This window comes from Nycticebus coucang, chromosome 5 (genome assembly GCF_027406575.1).
Source record: "Nycticebus coucang isolate mNycCou1 chromosome 5, mNycCou1.pri, whole genome shotgun sequence".
Lineage (NCBI taxonomy): Eukaryota > Metazoa > Chordata > Mammalia > Primates > Lorisidae > Nycticebus > Nycticebus coucang.
Window position 1 is genome coordinate 105,685,964 of NC_069784.1, and position 23,334 is coordinate 105,709,297.

General features: G+C 36.5%; 1 protein-coding gene across 2 annotated transcripts in view; it reads left to right on the forward strand.

Annotated features, from left to right (window-relative positions):
- The first annotated feature begins 20,551 nt into the window (after positions 1-20,551).
- LAMA2 (laminin subunit alpha 2) overlaps positions 20,552-23,334 on the forward strand; it is a 656,330-nt gene continuing 653,547 nt past the window's right edge. For both annotated transcript variants that reach the window (XM_053591647.1, XM_053591648.1), the window contains exon 1: positions 20,552-20,711. In XM_053591647.1, coding sequence (XP_053447622.1) covers positions 20,600-20,711 — 112 coding nt within the window. In that variant the 5' untranslated portion in view covers positions 20,552-20,599. The remainder of the gene's footprint in view (positions 20,712-23,334) is intronic.

A 23,334-nucleotide genomic window follows, 5' to 3' on the forward strand; every position in this document is an offset into this window, starting at 1 on the left:
TCCATATTTGCATTCATGACCCTATTTATGAATCAAGTATAATTAATTCAAATTAAAGAAACAGGTAAAACAGACTATTTTTATGAAACGTTTGTACAGGTGGAATAATTGGGTTAAAGGAAATCAATGTTTTAAATGTCGCATATTAAATTATTACCATTGTTTTGGGAAACAATTAGGTAGAATATCTGTTTTCCTATATTTTCCTAAGCACCAACCAGGACTAAACTTTCAATTTTATTTGACCATTTTATGTCACCCTTAGAGTGAAAATGGGTATTTTATTATTGAAATAATACCTTATCAAAGTAGTTGAGCAATTTTTATGTCTCTTTTCCCCTGCTTACATCTTGGTTCTTGTAAATTCTTTGTTAGTTTTTTTTTTGCTACTTTTACATTGGGTTGTTTGCTTTCTTCCTAGTAGTTCATAAAAACTTAAAAAAAGAATGTATATAAACCATGTGCTCATTAAATATTGAAAAAATTCCTCACAGTCTTTAGTCTATAATTTACATGCAGTTTCTTTCCAAAGAAAGAATATTTTTATGTCGTCAGTTCTGCTAATTTTTGTCTTGTGGTTTGGAGCACTGTGGTTTTTTAAGAAAGAACTTTATTACCCCAGTATTGTTCACATATTCTATTGCATTTCAATCACGTTTTTGCTAGTGTATTAAAATTTGAATCCATTTGGTATTCATTTTAGTGTAAGGTATGTAGTAGAAACCTAATTTTGTCCTTTTTCCAATTGATAATGGTCAAAGTGATATCCTCTCTCTATGAATTCCTGAGTACTGTACTTATGCACATAACACAGTGGAACTTCCATAGTCGACCACCTCCCTATAGTGGCCATCCAGTTAAGTTGACTGAACTTTCATAGACTGGTCATGCACCCATGTACGTCTCATTACAGTCGACCACCTCTATATGTTGACCAGTTTGCTACAGCCCTTTGTGTGGTTTACTTACAGGAGTTCTACTACATATACTATTAAATTGGTCCACTTTTTAAATTGCTGAAGTGTTAATGTCTTTCCTACTTCTTTTTTTAACCAAAAATTTGTTTTGGCTAGCTAAAAACATTTCCCCCCTGGGGAGAGAAAAAAATGCAGAAGTGAAAAAGACTTTTGCCTTGATCAAACTTGAGGCAGGCTTGTGAGCCCTCTTCTCAACAAGGTCTTGACTCTGAGCTTCCATGTCTGTCCTTGCAGTTTTAGCAAGGACCCTGCTAAGTTAATTTAGAGGGAATCTCCCAACCCTTGATGTCTTCTCTTAAAAGGTTCCATCCACTGACCCTCATATCCTACTCCTTGGCTATAAATCCTCACTTGTTTTTATTAGACTTAGAATTGAGCCCAATCTCTCTTCCCTGCTGTATAGCCTTGACATATATAGACATAATCTTCAATAACGTCTTCCTTATCTTTTTAACAAGTATGAGACAGTTTTTCTCTAACAAAAGTCAGCTTGCAATATTTTATAAATAATTCTTCTAGGATTTAATTAGTTATTGATTTATTTTAAGAATAATGACATGTAATATTTGTACTCTGTGTGTCTATTTCAAAAGGTCTTTTCTTAATGACTAGTAGAATACTATTACTTTATTTTTATAGGTCTAGGATATATGCATACAAACAAAAATGTGTAGTTTTAAGCTTTAGTACCCTCGGAAGTATGACAAACTTATAAAACATGTCATTTAGAAATTTATTTAAATTTCTTTCTTTCTTTCTTTTTTTTGAGACAGAGTCTCCAGCTGTCACCCTGAATAGAGTGCTATGGCATCATACCTCACAGCAATCTCAAACTCTTGGGCTCAAGAAATCTTCTTACCTTAGCCTCCCGAGTAGCTAGGACTATAGGTGAACTCTACAATGCCTGGCTAGTTTTTCTATTTTTTAGTAGAGAATTATCAATGGTTCAATGAAATTGATATATATATAGGTTTTTAAAAAAGCAATACAAAAGGAATATATTTCTCTATACTATTGCTAAGACTGGTCTTGAACTCCTGAGATCCAGCAATCCGCAGGCCTAGGTCTCCCAGAGTTCTAGGATTATATGAGTAAGCTACCACGCCTTGTCTATTTAAATTTCTTTACATTTATTTACTTTTGAGATTTGAATAATAAAATTTTCAATCTTTTTTAGTCAATGTTTGCCATCTTCAATTGGAAAGACCAAAACCAAATTAAAAATTAAAAATTTATGTTCAGTAAATTAAATACATGTACAGGAAATATAAACAAACTTTGAAATGATTTTTGAGGCTGGTTTATAGAATTTATAAAAAGGAACATCATTTCAAAGTAGATGGAGGGGAAAGGCTTTTTATTCTGAAAATAAGACTAAAATTATGAAAGCAAATATTTTTCTTATTTTATAAAAATAAGAGATACCATTGTAACTGCTCTTATTTTTGGCATATTTAGAGAATGATTTCAAAATGTTTTACTGTAAACTTTTCTGACGAAATTAAATAAAACATGATATGAAATCATTTAACTTTTGCAACAAGGTCCTAAAATAGCTCATTTTTTCTAAGGACGCAAGCTCCATTTGTAAACACTTTGATCTTAAAACCTCATTTTAAAACATTAAAATTCTCACTTAAAGCATTCATCTTGATAATTTCCTTCTTCATTTTCTGTTTTTAATTGCTAACTGGAGTAATTTCAAACAGTCTGGTTTATGCCTTATGGAGTTAGTTCCCAAGGTCATTTTCAATGATTTTATGCAATGGTACAGTTTTTGCATAATTTTCACTTTCATATTGCAAATGATTCACACAGCATTTTTATTGTGTTATTACAAGTAATTTTTGATAATTGATAAGACTGATAAATAACTTAATGTGATGCACGGGATTGATGCATCACTTAATTTTGGGAACTAATTTTAAAATTGAGTTATTGAAATAGACTGTTTTAATGTTATAATAATGTAATAATGACTTAATTTTCTCTATTAACTTTGCGACTCCGGGGGCTCAGGTAACATTTACTCAGGTAATCATCATACCATATTATCATGCAAATATTATTAACCTGTTTATTTGTGGCCAACTTCTTTTTGTCTGTATGTTATATATTAAATATCTTTCTGCATCAGGACCTATAAATACATTTTATTCTTTTACCTGGTGCATATGAATTGTCTAGTTCTTTACTGGTAGAAATTTAGGAGACTTCTGAACTTTCAATAGTACAATGAAATTGATATATATATATATATATATATAGCTTTTTTTTTGTTTTTTTTTTTTTTGATTTTTGGCTGGGGCTGGGTTTGAACCCGCCACCTCCGGCATATGGGACTGGCGCCCTACTCCTTGAGCCACAGGTGCCACCTATATATAGCTTTTTTAAAAAGTGATATGAGAGGTATATATTTCTCTAGAATAGACAAAAAGTGTACTTGCTGAGTTAAGTATTTTATATTTAAGTATATTTTATCAATTTGTGCTCCTTAATGTATCTGTCAATTATGCATTTTTAGAGTTTGTATATGAATATCCCAAATTATACTTTGTCTAAAATTTGAAAGTTTCAACTTCTTGGTTTTGTTTTTTTTGCTAACCTGACCAATGAAAACTTGACATTTTATTGCCTTGAGTTGTATTTTCTTACTAACTGGCAAGGTTGAGGACATTTTGCTACGTGTCTTGCTCTCCACATTTTCCCTTTTGTGAGTGTCCTCACATATTCTTTGCCCGTTGAATTCATTGTCTTCTTTTATTCATTTCTAAGAGTATTTTTTAAATTCTAGGTATTAAATTTTATCTTTTATACATGTTTAATGTACTTTCCACTTATCTGTTGCTTATGTGTTACTTCTTTGTATTGCAATGATGATATTGATTATAATTTTTCATTTGGGGATGTTAAGAAGGATTCACCTACTGCTGACATTGTTTTCTTCTAATGTGTTTGTGATTTTATTTTTAACAATTTTAACATTGCATTTAACTTAGCCTTAAGTTTATATTAGCTTCTTCATTCACTGGAAATTTGATTATGTGAAAAGTGTGAAGCAAGGAAATACAGTGGGCTCTGTCTTTAAAATATACCTAGTATCTGCTTTAGACTGATAGGGCTGCAATTCCTGGTCCTTCTCTAATGTATGAATGCATCTTCCCTTCTGCCTCCTGTTCAGGGGTTCCTGTATTGCCACTGAGTTTCAAAACACAGACCACAAGCCCCTATTTTACAAGCACTCAGACGTGCACATCAAAGTGTGAGAGACAAATTCCCAAAAGGTGAACTTTGACAAGAGGGGCGTGGGGGTCAGTGGACAAATTCTTTTCCCTTTTCCTCCTTTTGGAAGCAGAGTAGTTTCATGTGATTTCTCTGATAACGTCTTACATGACTGAGGATTCAGCTTGTCATATATTTGTGTCCAGCTGGGATTGCACTTCCTGGGATTGTCCTTCCTTGGAATTATGTTTCCTAATAAAATGTTCCAAAAACTTTCTTTCCTTAGGGTCATTTTCTATAGCATTATGACTAAATCAAGTCTTTCTGCAAATGTCACACTTTCACTGAAGCCAATCCCAGTCACCCAATCTCAGGCCTGTCCTACATCTCCTTGACCTTTGCATTTATTATTATCTAATGTATAATTTACTTAATTGTTGTGATTATTAGTTTTATCTTCCCTTCTTCTCTAGAATAAAATCTTTAAGGTTATAGAGAAACAGAGCCTGTTTTCTACTTTGTTGACTAGCACCTAGTACAATGCCTGGCACACAGTAGCCCCTCAATGAACATCAATTGAATGAACTGAAAGAATGATGGGGGCTGGTGTGAATGCTACTGGCTGAGCATCACCACCATTGCCACTACAACACACTTAACCTTGTCTCTGCTTCTGTATATTACCAGTTGTGGGTTAGAAGGCCTGCTTGGGTGGGAGCACTTGATTGGCCATGATCAACACTCTTGACCTCATCAGCAACCAAGAGAGCTGTTTGTCTTCTATGTTGGATGAGAAGGCCCATCTTTGTATCAAGAATCAAATAATAGTGGCTCCCCAAAGAAGAACTAGCCAAAAGAACAAAAAAGACCACTATTCCTTATAGGATCACATTAGAATTATAAATTAATTTGGAGGGATTCTATAATGTTAAATCTTCTTAAGAGTATAGAATAACCTTCTATTTACTTAGGTAACCCTTTTAAAAAATTGTTTTGTATTCATTGAGGGTACAAAGAATTAGGTTACACTGATTGTGCTTGTTAGGTAAAGTCCCTCTTATAATTGTGTCCCACCCTCAAGAGGTGGGCCCTACCTCACCCCTTGTATTAGATCATCTATTGCCTTCATATTAGAATTGAGTACATTGGATTCTTGCTTCCCCATTATTCTGACGCTTTACTAAGAAGAATGTATTCCACCTCCATCCAGGTTAAAACAAAAGATGTAAAATCTTCATCCTTTTTAATGGCTGAATAGTATTCCATGGTACACATATATCAGAGCTTGTGAATCCATTCCTGGTTTGGTGGGCATTTAAGCTTTTTCTGCATTTTGGTGATTGTAAATTGAGCTGCCATAAACAGTCTAGTACAAATGTCCTTATGATAAAGAATTTTTTTCTTCTGGGTAGATGGCTAGTAATGGGATTGTGGGATCAAACTGGAGGTCTAATTTGAGTTCTTTGAGGATTCTCCATACTTCCATCCAAAAAGGTTATGTTACTTTGCAGTCCCACCAGCAGTGTAAAAGTGTTCCCTTTTCTCCGCATCCTTACCAGCATCTGCAGCTTCGAGACTTTGATGTACACTATTCTTACTGGGGTTAGGTGATATCTCAGGGTGGTTTTGATTTGCATTTCTGAGATGATTAGGAACAATGAGCATTTTTTCAAATGTTTGTTAGCCATGCGTTTGTCTTCATCAGAGAAGATTCTGTTCATATCTCTTGCCCAGTGGTAGATGGAATTGTTTACTCTTTTTCTGTTGATTAATTTGAATTCCCTGTAGATCCTAGTTATCAACCCTTTGTCAGATTGGTATCCTGCAAATATTTTTTCCCATTCTGAAGGTTGTCTTTTTGCTTTACTTGTGTCCTTAGCTGTGTGGAAGCTTTTCAGCTTAATTATGTCTGGTTTATTAATTTTTGTTGTGGTGGTGGTGGCTGCTAAAGTCTTTGTCATAAACTCTTTCCTCAGTCCAACATCATCAAGAGTTTTTCCCACACATTCTTCTAAGATTTTTATCATTTCATGTCTTATATTTAAGTCTCTTATCAATCTTGAGTTAATTTTTGTAAGGGATGACAGGTGTGGGTCAAGTTCCAGTCTTTTACATGTGGTTATCCAGTTCTCCTCACACCATTTGTTGAATAGGGACTCTTTCCCCCCACTGTATGCTTTATCAAAGATCAGATTGTAAGTAGAGACTGGTTCCATCTCTTGGTTTTCTATTGTGTTCCTTATATCTCTGTCTCTATTTTTGTGCCAATACCATGCTGTTTTGATTACTGTGGACTTGTAATATAGCCTGAAGTCTGGTAGGGTGATGCCTTCAACTTTGTTTTTAATGCTAAGAATAGCCTTAGCTATACGGGTTTTTTTCCGGTTCCATACAAATGAAGTTATTGTCTTCTGCGATTTCTTTTCTTGTGGTTTCATAATTCTCTTTGAAAAGATCTTTCCCCTCTTTTGTTAGTTGTATTCCTAAGTATTTCATTTTCTTTGAAGCTACTGGGTCACTCTTTATTTTTTTTTTTTAATTAAATCATAGCTGTGTATATTAATGCAATCATGGGCACTATGTGCTAGTTGTATATACAATTTGATATATTTTTCATCAAACTGGTTAACATAGCCTTCCTGGCATTTTCTTAGTTACTGTATTAAGACATTTATATTCTACATTTAGTAAGTTTCATATGTACCCTTATAAGATGGGTCACTCTTTTTATGTTATTTGGATCTTTTAAAAATATTTTACATGTTGGTCTTACGCAGTTTTTGTTAGGTTTTTTATTAGTTAGGATTTTTCAAAACTAATATGAATAGACTCTCATTTTTTAATTGGTCATGTCTGGTATATACCACAGATACTGTTTTTTTACTTCTACAATAACTTTGTACATATCTTCCTTGTCATACTCATTATCATTTTTAAAAATATTTTTTCATGTTTTGCATTTAATCATTAAATTTATTTGGGATTTTATGTATGATATTTAGTAAAGATCCAATTCACTTATTTTTTCCAGTTACTTAGTAAATTGTCTAAGGCACTCTAAGCCATTACGGTTGATATTCCTTTTTATCTTCTCATTAATTTGTGATGCAAGTGAACATAAACTAAATTATTTTGTTTCTAGGCTAGCTATGTTTTCTAATTATTCCTTCCATACTCATTCCTCAACTTCATAGAGAAATCTATACCCTTGACTATGTACTCTGTTCATGGAATGACTGAAATGCTTTCATAAGAGCTAAGAATAACCATCTGGACATCTCCACTGGTAATAACTTCAACTCACACCTGGCTGTCTTCCTCTATTTCCTATCTCTGTTCTTAACACGGCCAGATGGCCAGTTGCTCCAGCCAGAAACTTTAGAATAATCCTTAAATCCCCATATCCGGTTGGTTAGCAAGTCTTGTGAATTCACTGTCCCGAACAGCTCCAAAATATTTCTCTCATCTTTTCTAACACCACTGTATTCTCTGGAGTCCTGTCCTTTGTCAGATTTCAGCCTAAATGTCACCACCTCAGAGAGGGTTCTCTGACACCCTACTTAAATTAGAAGGCTTCACTTTACAATTGCTATTATAGCACCTTGTCCGTTTCCTTTATAAATGATGTAACAATTTGTAATGACTCATTGAAGTTTTTAAACTAATTTATTAGTAATGCATTAGAATGCAGATGGTATGATGGGGGGACTTATCTTGTTTTCTGTATTAACCATAGTTTTTAGTGTATAGTGATTCTCCCACTGTTAATCTATAATTCACTCTAATTGCAATCAAACTCCCTATTAGTTTTTTTTTGGTAGAAATATAAGTTGATTTGAATAATTATGTGGATCTTAGAATAATAAACATACATCAAAACCTTACATGGTCAACTCCAAGCTGGTCAGCTCTGGTGGGGAGAGGGAACAAGAAATGTAAAAGAAAAGAATGTAATGTAAAAGAAGAAGAAAATTAAACATATTCTTAGCTTTGGGGTATTTATTTGAAGAAGTGAAAACTGATGTCTACGCAAAAACCTGCAGACAGATATATATATATATATATATATTTTATTGTTGGGGATTCATTGAGGGTACAATAAGCCAGGTTACACTGATTGCAATTGTTAGGTAAAGTCCCTCTTGCAATCATGTCTTGCCCCCATAAAGTGTGACACACACCAAGGCCCCACACCCCTCCCTCCATCCCTCTTTCTGCTTTTCCTAAACCACCATAACTTTAATTGTCATTAATTGTCCTCATATAAAAATTGAGTACATAGGATTCATGCTTCTCCATTCTTGTGATGCTTCACTAAGAATAATGTCTTCCACTTCCATCCAAGTTAATACGAAGGATGTAAAGTCTCCATTTTTTTTTTAATAGCTGAATAGTATTCCATGGTATACATATACCACAGCTTGTTAATCCATTCCTGGGTTGGTGGGCATTTAGGCTGTTTCCACATTTTGGCGATTGTAAATTGAGCTGCAATAAACAGTCTAGTACAAGTGTCCTTATGATAAAAGGATTTTTTTCTTTCTGGGTAGATGCCCAGTAATGGGATTGCAGGATCAAATGGGAGGTCTAGCTTGAGTGCTTTGAGGCTTCTCCATACTTCCTTCCAGAAAGGTTGTACTAGTTTGCAGTCCCACCTGCAGTGTAAAAGTGTTCCCTTCTCTCCACATCCACGCCAGCATCTGCAGTTTTGAGATTTTATGATGTGGGCCATTCTCACTGGGGTTAGATGGTATCTCAGGGTGGTTTTGATTTGCATTTCTCTAATATATAGAGATGATGAACATTTTTTCATGTGTTTGTTAGCCATTCGTCTGTCATCTTTAGAGAAGGTTCTATTCATATCTCTTGCCCATTGATATATGGGATTGTTGGCTTTTTTCATGTGGATTAATTTGAGTTCTCTATAGATCCTAGTTATCAAGCTTTTGTCTGATCGAAAATATGCAAATATCCTTTCCCATTGTGTAGATTGTCTCTTTGCTTTGGTTATTGTCCCCTCAGCTGTACAGAAGCTTATAGCAGGTATAATTATAATGGCCCAAACTTAGAAGCAACCAAGATATCCTTTGATCCTGGTGAATGGGTAAGTAACTGGTATATCCACACAATGGGACATCATTCAATGCTAAAAAGAAATGAACTATCAAGCCACAAAAAGACATCAGAGACACTTACATGCCTATTACTAAGTAATAAAAGCCAATCCGAAAAGGCTGCTCACTCTATGATGCCCCCTATAGGACGTATGGAAAATGCAGGACTAAAGAGTGCAATAGGATCAGTAGTTGCTATGGTTTGAGATAGAAGATGAGAGGACGGATGCAGGTCAAGTGCAGAGGAATCTTAGGGTGATGAAATTACTCTGTATAATACTATAATGGTAGATATTGGTCATTATAAATTTGTCCAAATAAAATGTACAGCACTAAGATTGAAACCTAATGTAAACTATGAAGTTTGAGTGATAATGATGTGTCTGTGCAGGTTCATTGAATACAACACATGTACCACTCTGATGGGGTAATGTTGCTAATGGGGGATGCTGTGTGTATGCACGTTGGAGGTGAGAGTATATGGGAAATCTCTGTTTTGTTCTGTTCAACTTATTAAACAGTTCTAAAAATATATAGTCTATTGAAAATAAAAACAAAAATGTTCACCTCATTAATAAATTGAAGAAATTTTTACCTAAAAATTATATGAAAATTCAAATAGTCAAAAGAATTTTCTTATATAGAACAATAGTGGGGTTTATATTATCTAATTTTGAGACTTTCTGGAAAGACTGTGATAGTAATATAAGGATATGTATAAAAGTATATATGTCAATGGAAAAAGAGTCCAAAAATAGACCCACATGTGGTCAATTGATTTTTGAAAAAGGAGCCAAGGTAACCAGATTAGGAAATGATATCTTTCTTACCAAATGGTACTGAAATGAAAGGACATCTGTGAAAAAAATAAATTGAAATCTTTCACCTAAGGCTTTACTTCACAACAAACATCAAAATGTACTTGAAATAGATCATACACCTAAATGTAGAAGCTAAGACTTTAAAATATCAAGGAAACAAAGGAAAAAACATTTTTTCTTTTCTTTTTTTTTGAGACAGAGTTTCAAGATGTCACTCTAGGTAGAGTGCTGTGGCGTCACAGCTCACAGCAACCTCAAACTCTTGGGCCTAAGCGATTTTCTTGCCTTAGCCTTCCAAGTAGCTGGGACTACAGGCGCCCACAACAGCCAGCTATTCCTTTTTTGCAGTTGTCATTATTGTTTAGCTGGCCCAGGCTGGGTTCGAACCCACCAGCCTTAGTGTAGGTGGCTGGCACCCTACCCACTGAGCTACAGGTGCCACCCAAAAGGAAAAAATTAAAGAAGATGATGTTTCAAACTTTAAAGTAAAGAACAATATCTGAAAAGGGCAAAAAAATGTTAAAGATAAATGAAAAAATAATAAAATGGACTTAAACAGAATTAAATACGTCTGCTTTCGAAAGCTGTCAAAAAAAAAAAATCAAGCCACAGATTCAAAATGACATGTACAATATTGAATATATTTGACAAAGGGCTTTTCTCTGGATTATGTATTTAAATCTTATAACTTATTAATGAGTTATGCATCATTAATAATATGGTAAACACAGCCAATAGGAAAAATGAGTGAACATTTCACAAAAGAAGATATACAAATGCCCATTAACCACATGAAAACAAAATAACATCACAAATCCACTAGAGTGGCTAAAATGAAATAATAGTAGGTGTTGATAAAGAGATGGAGCATCTGGAACTCTCTTATATGGCTTGGAAGGGAGATATAAAATGATACCACAGTATAGAAAAAATGGTTTCACAGTTTTTATAGTTAATTCTATAGCTTCTAATAACCTGATAATATCACTCCTAGAAATTGAGAAATAAAAACAGGTCCTTCCAAAGTCATGGCAGTTTTATTCTTGATAGCTCCAAACTGGAACAATCAAAATGTATATCAACAGGTGAAAGTGAATTGTGATATATCTATACAATAGGATGCTATTCATCAAGGAAAGAAGTGTACCACTGAAGGAAAAAATATGATTCGTCTGCCTCGAAAATATATATATATATTTTTTTATTGTAGGTGATTCATTGAGGGTACAATAAGCCAGGTTACACTGATTGCAATTGTTAGGTAAAGTCCCTCTTGCAATCATGTCTTGCCCCCATAAAGTGTGACACACACCAAGGCCCCACCCCCCTCCCTCCGACCCTCTTTCTGCTTCCCCCCCATAACCTTAATTGTCATTAATTGTCCTCATATCAAAATTGAGTACATAGGATTCATGCTTCTCCATTCTTGTGATGCTTTACTAAGAATAATGTCTTCCACTTACATCCAGGTTAATACGAAGGGTGTAAAGTCTCCATTTTTTTTAATGGCTGAATAGTATTCCATGGTATACATATACCACAGCTTGTTAATCCATTCCTGGGTTGGTGGGCATTTAGGCTATTTCCACATTTTGGCGATTATAAATTGAGCCTGAGTGCTTTTAGGTTTCTCCATACTTCCTTCCAGAAAGGTTGTACTAGTTTGCAGTCCCACCAGCAGTGTAAAAGTGTTCCCTTCTGTCCACATCCATGCCAGCATCTGCAGGTTTGAGATTTTGTGATGTGGGTCATTCTCACTGTGGTTAGATGATATCTCAGGGTTGTTTTGATTTGCATTTCTCCAATATATAGAGATGAGGAACATTTTTTCATGTGTTTGTTAGCCATTCATCTGTCATCTTTAGAGAAAGTTCTATTCATGTCTCTTGCCCATTGATATATGGGATTGTTGGCTTTTTTCATGTGGATTAATTTGAGTTCTCTATAGATCCTAGTTATCAAGCTTTTGTCTGATTCAAAATATGCAAATATCCTTTCCCATTGTGTAGGTTGTCTCTTCGCTTTGGTTATTGTCTCCTTAGCTGTACAGAAGCTTTTCAGTTTAATGAAGTCCCATTTGTTTATTTTTGTTGTTGTTGCAATTGCCATGGCAGTCTTCTTCATGAAGTCTTTCCCCAGGCCAATATCTTCCAGTGTTTTTCCTATGCTTTCTTGGAGGATTTTTATTGTTTCATGCCTTAAATTTAAGTCCTTTATCCATCTTGAATCAATTTTTGTGAGTGGGGAAAGGTGTGGGTCCAGTTTCAGTCTTTTACATGTAGACATCCAGTTCTCCCAACACCATTTATTGAATAGGGAGTCTTTCCCCCAAGGTATGTTCTTGTTTGGTTTATCGAAGATTAGGTGGTTGTAAGATGCTAGTTTCATTTCTTGGTTTTCAATTCGATTCCAAGTGTCTATGTCTCTATTTTTGTGCCAGTACCATGCTGTCTTGACTCCTATGGCTTTCTAGTACAGACTAAAATCTGGTATGTTGATGCCCTCAGCTTTATTTTTATTACTAAGAACTGCCTTAGCTATATGGGGTTTTTTCCAGTTCCATAAAAAACGCAGAATCATTTTCTCCAAATCTTGAAAGTACAATGTTGGTATTTTGATAGGAATGGCATTGAATAGGTAGATTGCTTTGGGAAGTATAGACATTTTAACAATGTTGATTCTTCTTATCCATGAGCATGGTATGTTCTTCCATTTGTTAACATCCTCTGCTATTTCCTTTCTGAGGATTTCATAGTTTTCTTTATAGAGGTCCTTCACGTCCTTCGTTAGGTATCTTCCTAGGTATTTCATTTTCTTTCCAAACTATGGTGAAGGGAGTTGTGTCCTTAATTAGCTTCTCATTTTGACTGTTATTGGTGTATACAAAGGCTACTGACTTGTGGACATTGATTTTATATCCTGAAACATTACTGTATTTTTTGATGACTTCTAGGAGTCTTGTGGTTGAGTCTTTGGGGTTCTCTAAGTATAAGATCATGTTGTCAGCAAAGAGGGAGAGTTTGACCTCCTCTGCTCCCATTTGGATTCCCTTGATTTCCTTGTCTTGCCTAATTGTATTGGCTAGAACTTCCAGCACTATGTTGAATAGTAAAGGTGACAGAGGACAACCTTGTCTGGTTCCAGTTCTAAGAGGAAAAGCTTTGAGTTTTACTCCATTCAGTAAAATATTGGCTGTGGGTTTGTCATAGATAGCTTCAATCAGTTTTAGAAATGTGCCACCTATGCCTGTACTCTTCAGTGTTCTAATTAGAAAAGGATGCTGGATTTTATCAAATGCTTTTTCTGCATCTATTGAGGGGATCATGTGATCTTTATTTTTGCCTCTGTTAATATGGTGGATAACGTTTATGGACTTGCGTATGTTAAACCAGCCTTGCATCCCTGGGATGAAGCCTACTTGATCATGATGAATGACTTTTTTGATGATAAGCTGTAATCTATTGGCTAGGATTTTGTTGAGAATTTTTGCATCTATATTCATGAGTGAGATTGGTCTGAAATTCTCCTTTTTGTTTGGGTCTTTTCCTGGTTTTGGTATCAGGGTGATGTTTGCTTCATAGAATGTGTTGGGGAAGATTCCTTCTTCCTCAATTTTTTGGAATAATTTCTGCAGTACAGGAATCAGCTCTTCCTTGAAGGTTTGATAGAATTCTGGAGTGAAGCCATCTGGACCAGGGCATTTTTTGGTTGGAAGATTTTTTATTGTTTCTTTGATCTCAGTGCTTGAAATTGGTCTGTTCAGGAGCTCTATTTCTTCCTGTCTGAGTCTAGGGAGAGGGTATGATTCCAAATATTTATCCATTTCTTTCACATTGTCAAATTTCTGGGCATAGAGTTTCTGGTAGTATTCAGAGATGATCTCTTGTATCTCTGTGGATCAGTTGTTATTTACCCTTTATCATTTCTGATTGAGGTTACTAGAGATTTTACTTTTCTATTCCTCGTTAGTCTGGCCAATGGTTTATCTATTTTATTTATTTTTTCAAAAAACCAACTCCTTGTTTCATTAATTTTCTGAATGATTCTTTTGTTTTCAATTTCATCGATCTCTGATTTTATTTTGGATATTTCTTTTCTTCTACTGAGTTTAGGCTTAGATTGTTCTTCTTTTTCCAATTCCATAAGATCTCTTGTGAGATTGTTGATGCGCTCTCTTTCTGTTTTTCGAATGTAGGCATCTAAAGTGATGAATTTTCCTCTCAAAACTGCTTTTGCAGTATCCCACAGGTTTTGGTAGCTTGTGTCTTCATTGTTGTTATGCTCAAGGAAGTTAATGATTTCCTGTTTTATTTCTTCCTGCACCCATCTGTTATTCAACAGAAGATTGTTTACTTTCCATGCCTTTGGGTGGGGTCGAGCATTTCTGTTAGAGTTGAGTTCCACCTTTAGTGCCTTATGGTCTGAGAAGATACAAGGTAAAATTTCAATTCTTTTGATTCTGTTGATATTTGTTTTGTGTCCCAGGATATGATCAATTTTGGAGAATGTTCCATGGGGTGATGAGAAGAATGTATATTCTTTATCTTTGGGGTGGAGTGTTCTATATGCGTCTATCAAGCACAGTTGTTCTAGGGTCTCATTTAAATCTCTTATATCTTTGTTTAATTTCTGTTTAGAAGATCTGTCCAGCTCTGTAAGAGGAGTGTTAAAGTCCCCTGTTATTATGGTATTATCAGATATCATATTGCTCAGACTGAGTAAGGTCTGTTTCAAGAATCTGGGAGCATTTAAATTGGGTGCATAAATATTTAGAATTGAAATGTCTTCTTGTTGCATTTTTCCCTTGACCAAGATAAAGTGACCATCTTTGTCTTTTTTGACTTTAGTTGTTTTAAATCCACATGTATCTGAAAATAAGATTGCAACTCCTCTTTTCTTCTGAATTCCATTTGCCTGAAAAATTGTCTTCCAACCCTTGACTCAGAGCTTTAATTTGTCTTTTGAAGCCAGGTGTGTTTCTTGCAGACAGGAAATGGATGGCTTGTGTTTTTTAATCCAGTCAGCCAATCTATGTCTCTTCAGTGGGGAATTCAAGCCATTAACATTTATTGAGATAATTGATAAGTGTGGTAGTATTCTATTCGTCTTATTTGGTGAGAGTCCATTGCTTAGTTTTATCTTTTGCATCAGTGTGGAGGTTAGGTTCTGTCCTTTAATTTCTGAGTTCTTACTTTGCTGCTGATCCATTGTGGTGGTCAGTGTGCAGAACAGGTTGAAGTATTTCCTGTAGAGCTGGTCTTGTTGTGGCGAATTTCCTCAATGTTTGTATATCCGTAAATGATTTGATTTCTCCATCAATTTTGAAGCTTAGGTTAGCAGGGTACAGAATTCTGTGTTGGAAATTGTTCTGTTTAAGTAGATTAAAGGTAGATGACCATTGTCTTCTTGCCTGGAAAGTTTCATTAGAGAAGTCTACGGTCATCCTGATGGATTTGCCCCTATAGGTCAACTGGTGCTTACTCCTGGCAGCTTGCAGAATCTTTTCTTTTGTCTTGACTTTGGACAGGTTCATCACAATGTGTCTTGGAGAAGCTCAGTTAGAGTTGAGGTGACCTGGGGTCCGATATCCCTCTGAAAGCAGTGTGTCAGAATTTTGGTGATATTTGGGAAATTTTCTTTTATAATATTCTCTAGTATGGCTTCCATTCCTCTGGGGCATTCTTCTTCCCCTTCTGGAATTCCTATAACTCGTGGTTGGAACACTTCATAAAGTCCCATAATTCTGACAGTGAACGTTCTGCTTTCTCTCTCTTCTTTTCTGCCTCTTTTACTATCTGAGTTATCTCAAGAACTTTGTCTTCTACCTCTGAAATTATTTCTTGTGCATGGTCTAACCTGTTGCTGATACTTTCCATTGCATCTTTAAGTTCCCTAATTGACTGTTTCAGTTCCTGTAGCTCTGCTATATCCTTTCTATATTCCTCATATTGTTCATCTCTTATTTGATTCTGTTTTTGGATTTCCTTTTGGTTATTTTCCACTTTATTAGCACTTTCCTTCATTGTTTCCATTATTTCTTTCATTGTTTTCATCATGTGTATTCTAAATTCCCTTTCTGTCATTCCTAACATTTCTTTATAGGTGGAATCATCTGCAGTAGCTACCTCATGGTCACTTGGTGGGGTTGTTCTGGACTGGTTCTTCATGTTGCCTGGAGTTTTCTGCTGATTCTTCCTCATGAGTGATTTCTTTTATCTGTTTCCTTGCCCTAATTTTCCTTTTACTTCCTTTTGCTCTTTAAGTTCTCATGCCTGTGGACTAAGGGTTACATGTCCATAAGTGTGAGAAGGTTGAAAAGCAAAAAAGGGATGAAAGAAAGGAGGACCGAGTGATAAGAAAAAAAAGAAAAATAGAGAAAGGAGAGGGGGTGGGTAAAAGGAATATTGACAAAAAGAAGAGAGGCACAGAAAGAGGGAGACAGAGCAATATAGGTGTATAGTAGGGAACTTTGACACAACCTTAAAAAACCCCATCTTCTGGTGGTGCCCAGTTGGGTGGTTCCCTTGAGGTCAGCAGCTCTTTGCTAACCTGATCAGACACAGTACCCCACCTCCACCAAGTAGAGAGGAAAGACAAAAATGCTATAAATCGAACCAAAAGAAGCAAACAGAAAACTTTACAGGATAAAATTGGGTGAAAAACCAAATAATAGCGGTATGAACACTAGCAAAAATGAAGTTCTAGTTATTGAAAAAGGCAGCAAGGGGAAATTATAATTAAACTAGAAAAATTGAGAAAGAAAAAGTATCTGTATGGAAAAGGTTGAAATTAAAAAACAAAACAACATCAACAACATCAAAATAAACAAAAAAAACAACCAAACCAAAAAAAGAAAAAACAAAAAACAAAAAAAAAAAGAAAACCACAACCAAAAACAAAGCGGTATGTATATGTTATTGAATATTGTCTGGGCAACACATGGTCTTCTGGGGTATGAGATATTAATCACAGTTCTGATACGACTGGAGGCTGCTGATTTCTCAAACCCCAGCAGGTAGACACCCTAAATCTCTCTTCAGCCCACTTAAAAGGCACTTTGAACTTGTAAACTTTCTGAGCAGAAGCTTTCCCAGTAAAGTGCTTGTCGCTGGAATCACTGCTGAAGTGGCTATCCACTTACCCAGTGTGCCAAAACCGGTCTCACTCTGCCCCTGAGGGTTAGGGCTGCAAGGCAGCTCAGACCACACCCTTAGGCTACTTGGTCGCTGGGTTACCAGCTCTCACTCTATTCTAGCTCTGCGACCCTGAGGGCGGAGCTTGCCGGGGCAGATCTCTCACAATGGCTCCCTGTGACCCACAGCCAAACACTATTAGCTCTGTGTGGCTCAGCGGCTCAGACTGGGGCCCTAGACAACGGCCAAAGTTCTCCGCACTCCCGCTCAGGCTCTCCCCAAGGCTGTTCAACTGAGTGCCAAGTCCAAAGACACCAAAACAGTTCACAGGTAAGGCCTTTCTGGTTTGCAGTCTCGCTGCTACTGAACTTACAGTTGCGGGCGGGTTTAGACGGATTGAACACATGCGGCCACTTGCCATTTTTCCACTGTTTTAGTCCTCCTCTTGGGGTCCAGAAGTCTCTCGCTGACTCCCTGTATCCTCACAGGGGTGATGATAGGCAGATCCCACCAGCCAGAGATGCCTGGATTCCTATCTCCCCAGACTCATGGTGCCCAGATGCAAGGAAGCTGTTACTCGGCTGAAATCTTGCTCTGCCTCCTGCCTCGAAAATATTTTACTAAGTGATAGAAGACAGAAACAAAAGGTTACTATTTTATTATTCTATTTATATAAAATCTGAGAGTAGCTAAAACTAATCTATACTGACAGAAATCAGTGGTTTCCTTTTTCTGAGGGTGCACGTTGAGGGCTTTATTGAAAGGGCAGAAAGGAAACTTTGGGCAATGATAGGAAGGGACTATAAATTAACTGGGATAACTGTCAGGTGATTACATTTAAAAATGCATCAAATGGGCACATTTATTGTATATAAATTGTACCTTAATTAAGTTTATTTGGAAAAAATTATAGCTTTGATTATACTCATTTGCATCTTAGTCTGTTTAAATACTTTCTTTTTATCTGTATGTTGACTCAAACAATTCTTGATAGTAGAGAAAGCTTAAAGGGGAAGATAACAGAAGCTGCATTGTATATTTCCATTTCACAGTTAAAGTTAGCAATTGCACCATTCTGATTTTGACTTTGTATTTATTTCAGATTGCCTAACCAGAATTCTATTCATGGTTGACACCATGACATGGTTACATGAAAATAGTCATTCTTAGCATAATAATAGATTTAGAAGCTAAATTTAAGGTGCAGAGAGCTACTATGAGAGGCACCCCCGAAAAAAACACTTAAAAGTCAAATTAGAGAAAATTAAAAGTATTAAAAGTTTTAATTATAATAAATGCTAAAATATTATAAATTTTATTATTTTTATATTATAATAAATAAGTAATGTATTTAACTATGCAAACTTGGTCATTCTACAAAAATCCACATTAAGGTGAAAGGATTATGAAATTTTTCTGTTGCTAATATTAACAGAACAAAGGAAGATGGATAATACTGAAAGATAAATTTTTGCTAGTGATTCTTAATCAATCCTATTAGGAAAAATACCCCTTTTATTTACTGAAAGGAAATTCATAGATAATATAAATTCACTATAATATTTAAAAAATAAACATAATGGGCGGTGCCTGTGGCTCAAAGGGGTAGTGTGCCAGCCCCATATGCTGGAGGTGGAGGGTTCAAACCAAGCCCTGGCCAAAAACTGCAAAAAAAATAAAAAATAAAATAAAATAAATAAACATAATATCTTAGCTATAAAATATAAAAAAAATAAATACTTGGGTAAAACTGCCTCAGCAGGCAAAATAAAATAGAAGTCTGCACCTATTACTAAGAGTCACCATCAATTTAACCAATGGGGTATTATTGTGCTGGTGACTGAAATACCACTCAGAAGCTTAGCAGTGATATGATTTTCTACAATGGCAAACAAATCTTGGTAAACTCCAAAACACAGAGTGCATCATTTCCTCAGTTTATATAGATGCATGCTGGAGAATAAGAATCATACAAAAACAGTTATATGCAGGGCGGGGCCTGTGGCCCAGTGGGCAGGGCGCTGGCCCCATATACCAAGGGTGGTGGGTTCAAAGCCACCCTGGCCAAACTGCAACAAAAAAATAGCCGGGCATTCTGGCGGGCACTTGTAGTCCCAGCTACTGGGGAGGCTGAAGCAAGAGAATCGCATAAGCCGAAGAGCTGGAGGTTGCTGTGAGCTGTGATGCCACAGCACTGGCGACAGAGTAAGACTCTGTCTCTACCAAAAAAAAAAAAAAAAATTTATATGCAAACAGACTTAATATAATTTTCAAATATATGAAAATCGTTGTTTTTTAAAAACTTACATGAACACCCACTGGTTCATTCGGAGGTCTGAGAGAGACAATTTGTGGTGTGGGATTGTCCTGTGCACTGAGGGACAACTAGCATCCTTGCACATCGGCCTCCCCACAGCCACAGTACAGTGCAGTGGTGTCAGTAGCACCCCCACCCATTCCCAAGCAACCTTCATTAAACCCCTTTAGAAACTGTTTGAAACTTTAAGACCCACTGACCTAGGTGATAACAAGCAAACAACAACAACAATAACAAATCGAATTAGGAGCTAGCATCAGAACTGCGATGGTAGAAAACAATCGCATAAGCTCTAGTGAATTAAAGGGGCGAGGAACAACAATAGACAGAACAGAGTGAGATGAAATTTCGAGTCTGAAATGAGACCATTGCAAAGGCCTTTATTCCCTTTAAGTAAATGTCTCCTTACTAAACTGAAAGCTTTAATTCTAACCATTATATTAGAGGCGTAAGGGGAGCTATTTCATTTTGTCTCCCCTTTGTTGCCCTGCCTGCTGCCTGCCAAGCACTCAGTCCCCTGGCCTGCAGTGCAGGGTCCCCAGAGGCCACCTTCCCTGCTCAGTCTCCCTGGCCTTCGGGAGGATCCTGGCTCAGTGCTGGTTCGCGTGAATACTCAGAGCTGCACACAGTTTTGCCAGGTCTTTCTCAGGAGGTTACCTTTCCTAGCTACTTGGATTTCCCACAAATAATGCTTTCCATGTGTATGTATTTTACCGATCCCCGAGTGCTTTCGCATCAATTACTTTCTTTAATTTAAAAGTTCAGATAAGAAGTCCCGCCATAGGACAGGGGACCCTTTAAGGGCCGTCGGTGGGGCCGGTGCCCGGGAAAGGGGAGAGCGGAGGAGTGTCCTTTTCTCCCCCCACGCTCTGGAGGCGGCAGAGCCAAAGCTGGAGGGGGCTGTCTCCTCCTCTTCCCCAGCAGCTGCAGCTCGCTAAGCTCATAAGCCAGGGCCAGGGGACAGGGCGGCAGCGACTCCTCTGGCTCCAGGGAAGTGGATCCGCGCGGGGCCCTAATGATGCCGGGAGCCGCCGGGGTCCTCCTGCTGCTGCTCGCGCGGGCCCTCGGGGAGAGCCAGGCGCAGCGGTCCCCGCAGCAGCGCCAGCTGCCGGCACATCAGCAAAGAGGTACAGTCGAGGCACGGGCTGGGGAATCACATCCTTTGCCAGGGCCGCGGCTCCTCACTGGTCCTTTCTTCCCAGTTTCTGGCTGGGGACCGCTTTCTTGCTTTGCCTTCCTAGAGCGCGCTTTGCAGCGAGAGATTTACTAAACTCGAAACAAGTTCACTTTCAAGTCCAGCAGGGAGTGTCGTAGGGGGAATTACTTACCTCCAGCGCAAGGAAAGGGGATCCTGAGAGGTCTTACTGTCTATCACTATACATCTTAAAAATTGATTTCTCAAATCTTTCCCAAAGGCATACTTTTTCCAATTGAAAACAAAACAAAACAACCTCCACCCCCTACCCCCCCCCAAAGTTTGTCCACATCAGATTCTATCCCTGCAGAGAAAGTTTTCTCAAGCTGTGTGGGTCATCTTGGAACTTTATGGAGGATAATGGATGCAACATTTTCCTTTTTTTTTCTTTTTTTGTTTTTATTTTAAAGTACTTCATTTCCAAATATTTAAACAGGATTTGTACCGTATAAAGTAGGTGAGTATGTGGACTTTATTTTATTTTATGGAGATGGTGCCCCTAAGCCCTCATCTTTTCCAGAAACACATTCTATATCGGTATCCTGTTTTATTAGAGCGAAATTTCTCCTGTTGTTTAAATACAGAGGAGACTTCTGTGTCATTTATCTTTTAAAACCACAGCGAACAGATGCACACTTTAGGGGACTTTGAAATACAGTTTTATTTTATGTAACTTAAATTATTTTTGTCTACGCGTCTTAGTGCTTCTATGCATATCATTTCTTGAAACTCTTGAGAGTCTTTGAAGAATTATTATGATGAATTTTAAAACAAGCACATATCCAGCATTTAAAAACACAATTTGTAATACATTATTTCAGCAAATATTTCTGTAATTTGGAAAACTTGTATCGAAGTTAATAATATTTAAGAAATAATTAAGATATGGTTTCTAATATCAAAATGTGGACTCTAAGAGTACAAAATGTTAAGATTCAAACCTTTTGAAAGTTTTGATGAGACTCTTCTGCTGAAGTTTTGAAATGCACTTAACTGGAATAAAGCCATGCCTGATACTTCTGATAGTTATTCTTACAGTCTGCATTTTTAGCAGTATTGCACTATTTTTCATAAGGGAGTAAAATGATCCCCTAAGCTTCTTGCTATAGTAGTAACTCCCTGATTAAAATTCCTAGTATAAAAATGACCTTGAGTTTACTGTATAACTTTTTCTTCTATTTTTGCTTTTCCTTTGTTGAGTGGTAAAATGGGGACAAAGGGGCTAAATCAATAGAAATTTATGAGAGTGATTTTGAGAGTACCTCTGACAGCTGAATCTTTCTCAAGTATATGTGTTTTCATGATATTAACACTTTAGTACTGTTAGGCAGCTGGGGAAGAAAATGGGCTTAGAGGACCAACCTTCTGTTCCCTAGGAATGGGGTAGAAGCTCAAAGAATGCAGAGGAGGGATCAAATGGGTTGTTACTAAGATTTTCCCCTAGCTCATAATGCACATAATTTCCCTTTACTCTTTCGTTTAATTGAGGTAAAATTAACGCTTGATTTCTATGGTCCAGGCACAAGTTGAGGGGAATGCAAAAGGAGGGGCTTTACTGCCATTCTGTTAGAGGTCACTTGGATGTTGTATACAATCAAGAATTTTAGCCAGGAAGGCTATATTAACCAGTGTGATGAAAGTGTGTCAAACGTTCTGTGAAGCTAGTGAATGATGCCCCATGATCATATCAATGTACACAGCTATGATTTAATAAAAAAAATAAAATTAAAAAAATTGAAAAAAAGAATTTTATGCAGAATATCTATACCATCGAGTCTTCTATAGACTTCCATTTGCACTGTAGTATCTATTACATGCATTGCCTTTGGTATAGACCTTTGTAATATATTTGGAGGTTAGCTAAAGGACGGATGGCCTAGACCTGCTAATATTAAAATTATAAGTAAAATACAGAGGGTGCCAAAAATGCATACACATTTTGAGAAAGGAAAAAAACTGTATTAAAATTGTAATATTTAATCATGTTTGACGTCTGCCATTACAAGAGGTACTCACCCTGACTTATATTCATCATTTGCTATCAGTATATATTACTACAATTTTAATTCAGTTTTTTCTTTATTAAAATCTGTTTACAGGTTTTTGGCACCCTCTGTATATTGCACAAAACTTTAAATTTGTAAAGTGCTTTATAATTTAAACATGTCATATATGTGATCTTTTTTCACCTTCAGCTGTTATTATACTCATTAGACAAATTGAAACCTAAGCTTGGAGTGGCTGTGACTTACCTTTACTAACTGATAGGGGTAACTTAATTCTTAACAACTAAAAGCACTCTTAGTGTTGTTTATGTTGAAATTCCCTTTCTATGGTTCCAAAGTATCTTTCTATTTACTCTTTTGAGGCCATGTTTTCTGTTGAAGTTGTTTCTCTGAAGCATGCTCTCAGGGAGGATCACTGGATATGAACTTGACTGAAGCAATGTTTTCTTGGCTATCCTCAGCTTTTCTGTTTTCGATTATACTAGCCCTGACCTTTCAGGCCAAGCACTAATTGTGTAGGAGTTCTGTTTCCCCTTAGAGTATATTGCC